This window comes from Penaeus monodon, chromosome 16 (assembly GCF_015228065.2).
Source record: "Penaeus monodon isolate SGIC_2016 chromosome 16, NSTDA_Pmon_1, whole genome shotgun sequence".
NCBI classification, from domain to species: Eukaryota; Metazoa; Arthropoda; class Malacostraca; order Decapoda; family Penaeidae; genus Penaeus; species Penaeus monodon.
The window spans coordinates 4,899,733-4,904,732 of record NC_051401.1 but is presented as its reverse complement, the minus strand read 5'-3'; the positions used below and the strand labels follow the sequence as shown (position 1 = coordinate 4,904,732).

Here is a 5,000-nt window from a genome sequence, read left to right as displayed (position 1 = left end):
TCCTTGTAGGGGATTACAGGTACATTACACTCATTTGCAGTATCTGAAGTACCTGAAATATGGTAAAAAAAAATTTAGTTTTAAAAATTTCTGAATATCTTATATGAAATTGTCTCCAAGATCTGAGTAAATAACTGTACTCCGATATAATAAAAACTGATAGAGTGTTACACCAAATGTTTTCTGTCAGCCATATTTGCTATCAACTTGGGTGTTGTGACCCATCTATCAACTGGCTTAACACTCTCAAACTAAACTCAGCATAATTGAGCATCAGTGCTTTATTCTGTCCGTATGTTATTTGTGGTTAATCATCCATATCCACTGTCCTCCTGGAGTGCTGTTTCATCTTTTTCCCTTGGTGTTGAGGCTACATCCATTACTATAGCTCTCTTTCTACAACTGGTGGATTTCTGCCATTGCTCTTTCTCACTTATGTTTTTGTCTTTCCTTTTTTTGTGTTCTAGCCCACCCTTTCTGTTACTGTATCCTTCATTTTCCAGCCATATGGTAGTAAGAAACAGTCGTCTTTGCAATCTTGACTTACAATGGACATCAATTTTTCCAGTGTTGGCCACAGGTACATCACATTGTCTTTTGGTTAGGTTCTAGACCTGCTTTCATTAGTCTGTAACCCCAATGATCTTTCCTTCTTTCTCTGCATAAGGTGGCATTTCTCATCACACTCACTATAGGTCTCCACTTTCCTCTACTAGCAGCCATTTTGCTCCCCTTTTCTGATGCAATATGGGCAATAAAATTGGGTAATAAATTGGTATCTCTCACTCCCTAGCTAAGTTTCTTGGCAAATCCCAGCAGATCCTAAAAATAGTATCGTTGTGGCCAGCTTCATGTCAGCTATTCCCTCAGTCCTATACAAATACTATCCTCTAATGAGTTACAGATCTTGACTGGGGTCACCCACATTCTGAAGCCCAGGGACATATCTCTGATCTTTCAATATTACAAGATTCCACAATGCATCAGTGGGCCTTGGGCAGCCGTTTCATCTCTTTTACAAGACATTCTTGGATGTACCCTGCATGGCTATGGTGATGACACCAGATCAATCAGTCTATAAGTCATTACCCCTTGATGTTCTGTGGCTTCCTATGGAATCTATTTGTTTTGTCCTATGTTGACTATCATGCTATTAGTAAAATCTAATTCATCCGTGTACTAGGTAGCAAATTAGACCTGAAAGGATTGAAAATCATTATTGTCAAAAGATCTGGTACCTCTGCATCTTACTCTAACATTAGGTTATAAAAGTATGTTCCAGTATCTGTTGTCATATAGACATATAAAGTCCTACCAGTAGTGGGGGGGGGGGTGAGGGAATAGAGACAGAAGTGGGTAACTATTGGAATTCTTGTCAAGTATTTTTTTTTGGTCTTATAGTGTTCAATTCAGATACTATCAAGTAAGCTGATGGAATTTTTAGACAAGAACATTTCCAGTTATATATTCATATGTCTCATTTTAACCACCATAACACTTTTAACCCCATGCCATCAGGTAACAGAAATCTCCAAGTATTACTAAGTATTACTCTATGCTCAATAAAGCATAGAACAAATAATTTACTGGCCTTCACTTCTCATCCCTAACACTATAAAATGAATTCAAGGTTAGAAGTATATACCTACTCAATATACCTCCTTATTCTCTTCTTCTTCAATGTCATGGCAATATGTTGTATGTCATATACTCCCAAGAACAAGAACGAGGTCTTCCTTCAAAGGACTTACACAAGGCGAGTACAGGCCATTACCCTACTGGTTCCTAAGTGCACATACAATAACCCAATAGCAAAATTATCAAACTGTACTCACAACCACCTTAGCCCATCACAATGCATTGAAGTAACTCAAACACCCTTACACAGTACCAGGTACCCCAGACACACTCACAGGATTCCCGCAGCCGCTCGTTCCATTAACCGCAGCTGCAGGTAAGGCTGGGTGAGGTATGACTGCTTGCCAGAACGATGCGAGGCCAAGGACTCTCCTCCTCTAGGGATGCAGCACGATGCCATTATTACTGTTGGTTCTCATCTGATCCCTTCCCTCTAACCCCAGTTTCCTTGCAACCTGCAGGCAATCAAATTGAGATATTAAATAATGAATTTTTTTTTTTTTTTTTTTTTTTTTTTTTTTGGGGGGGGTTAGTTCTTTAAGGCAAGGTTTTGACTACTACTTTCAGTCTGTCACAATGTCTCTATATTTATTGTGTACTATGCTGCAACCCTCTAGACTCATTCACAATATCCACTAAAAAAAAAAAAATAAAAAAAATAAAAAAAAATAAAAAAAATTAAAAAAAAAAATATAAAAAAAGTAAAAAAAAATAAAAATAAAAAAAAAAAAAAAAAAATAAGTTAAATGTATATATATATTTATATATAATAATAATAATAATAATAATAATAATAATAATAATAATAATAATAATAATAATAATAATAATAATAAAAAGAATAATAATTTAAACTAACAAAACCAGGATCCCAATCATTAATGATATCAGGAATTTAATATCAAAGCAAAACTGATTAGTAGCTCTCAAACGAAAACAAAACTGATGCCATTTCTTATTCTGATTAGAACAAACTTACTCTGTCAGCGTATTCCTGATCAAAGTCGTACTTAGGCAAAGACTTGTTATTGTCATCGCAGGATACTTCTCCCCAAATGCTGTGGGAAAGGGACGTTTTCTCTTTAGCCTCCATTACACATAAAATATTACTGAATGAATAAATACCATTATACCTTAAGACCGACTAAAAATGACTAAACTTAAAAATACTTATTCCTGCAAAAATTTGGCTAAAATATATAAAAATATATAAAATGAGCAAGCTGGAAGTAATTAAAACATAAAAACCACAATTACTACAATGTATCACCTGACAGGCAAATGCAACAATAGCTAATTAACAAATTTTAAGAATAATCAAAATAAAAAGGTTAACACAAACTCCTTCCCTGATTTAAGACAATGACTGATTATATTATGAACTAATACACTGTAACCTGTATTAGTTGTCCATCATACCAAAAACACCACAACAATACTTTACCTTACTTTACATGGTTTTGCGATGTATATCTACAAAAAATCATGCACAAATTCACACTAACTTCCCTAAAAACATAGGGTGGGGATTCTACATTTAGTTTCACAGTTTTATGTTATGAGACATACAGGTAATATGTGGTTTAGACTACTGCAAATGGTTATCATCTTTTCAACAGTATTATTCACCACATGTCTAGCTATTTCCTTAATCACTCCTATTTCTATCCTAAAACATGGGGTTTATAGAGACATAACAAACTGCTCTTAAAGGATCACAAAAATATCAAGTGATATAGGTTGCATACACCTACATGAGGCCTTAGTATGGACTTCCTTTTAAATTACATGCTTTCAATACTTTATAAAGGCTTATGTGTTACAAAGTTAACAAGTTACTAACATAATACAGTATTAAGTCACCTTTCAGATGTCTCCATGAAAATGTTCCACTGTAGCATAGTAAAAATAACATTAATGTTATGAAATTTTTAAAAATCGTGTTAACACTAAACAATTTTCCAAGATGCAACACGATTACCTTAATTTTTTGGTACTGGATTATATGAATTGTATATCATACACATTTAGAACGGTATATTGCCAATCATCTTCCTTATAAAACATCCCGAACAATCTTCACAAAATAAAAAGAAAAGAAAAACATCAAAACGACACATCGCGCTTCATCTTACCCAAGGGCTTCATCGTTGTTGATTTTCTTCTCCATGTGCAACACGGGCTGCTGGTGCATAGGTGCCACAGGACGCATGCTGCCTAGAGTAGGGGCACTTGGCTTGGGGTTGAGTAACGTCTCTGGGACTTTGGGTGATGCTGGCTGGTGGCTGATTCGCGAATTCCCATGGTCAAGGTTTTCCGGATTGTATTTGTGTGACAAAGAGCCACTCAGAGCACAAGCACCAAGAGCAGACATACCTGATTCTTGCTGAAGGAAATTACACAATAATGAATCAAGTCTACTGAATGCTATCTAGATTTTCATAGCATATATCCTCTTCAGTAATTAAAAAAAACACATAAAATTTCAAACAAAGTCTTTATATTACTACTACTAATAATAAACAATAAAAAAAAGTAAACAAACAATAAGAATAATCTTTATTTACCCGCACTTGCTGCATCTGTGGCACTTGAGGAGGAGGATTCACCACTGCTTGCTTGCGCATGCCATACCCATGCGCTATTGCTGAGGAGGGGGTAGAGGACACAGGAGCAGGAGCATGCATAAATCCATTTGGGGAGTGCCGGCTGTTTTCTATGGCCTCAGAGCGTCGTGTTACCACATTAATAGCAGATCTATCTTCCACGAACATGGCAGTCAGCCGCGTCTCAGCATCATCAAAGAGAACATGGTATTTGGCTGGGACTGAAGAAATAAAGAAGGTTAGGGATAATGTACTGAAGCTAAATCAGCAAAAACCTAACAATAACAACAGGCTAATGATGAGTAAAAATCTGAAATACAAATACTTTTATATAATGCCATGCAGACCTACATAAACTATACTGCACTTTACTATTATAATGCCATAATAATAGAAAACAATAGTAATGATAATAATATTGATGATGACAACAATAATAAGAATAAGAAAAAGAATAACAAGAACAAAAACAACAATAACAACAACAACAACAACAACAACAACAACAACAACAACAACAACAACAACAACAACAACAACAACAACAATAATAATAATAACAAAAACAAAAATGAAGATGAAGATGAAGATGAAGATGAAGATGAAGATGAAGATAAAGAAGATGATGATGATGATTAACAACAAAACAACAATAACAACAACAGAGTTATTAATATCGATATCAATAGTGATAAAAATAACAATAATGATAACGATAACAATAATGAAAATGATAACCACAATAATAATAATAAT

At 34.7% G+C, this 5,000-nt stretch overlaps 1 protein-coding gene across 1 annotated transcript in view; it reads right to left on the bottom strand.

The window, feature by feature from the left end:
• LOC119582453 overlaps positions 1 to 5,000 on the bottom strand; it is an 18,365-nt gene that overhangs the window by 10,217 nt on the left and 3,148 nt on the right. Inside the window, 7 exon segments of the mRNA XM_037930691.1 lie at positions 1 to 52; positions 1,020 to 1,027; positions 1,659 to 1,669; positions 1,914 to 2,093; positions 2,618 to 2,696; positions 3,774 to 4,024; positions 4,206 to 4,465. The exon segment at positions 1 to 52 is cut by the window's left edge and continues 118 nt beyond it. Coding sequence (XP_037786619.1) covers positions 1 to 52; positions 1,020 to 1,027; positions 1,659 to 1,669; positions 1,914 to 2,093; positions 2,618 to 2,696; positions 3,774 to 4,024; positions 4,206 to 4,465 — 841 coding nt within the window.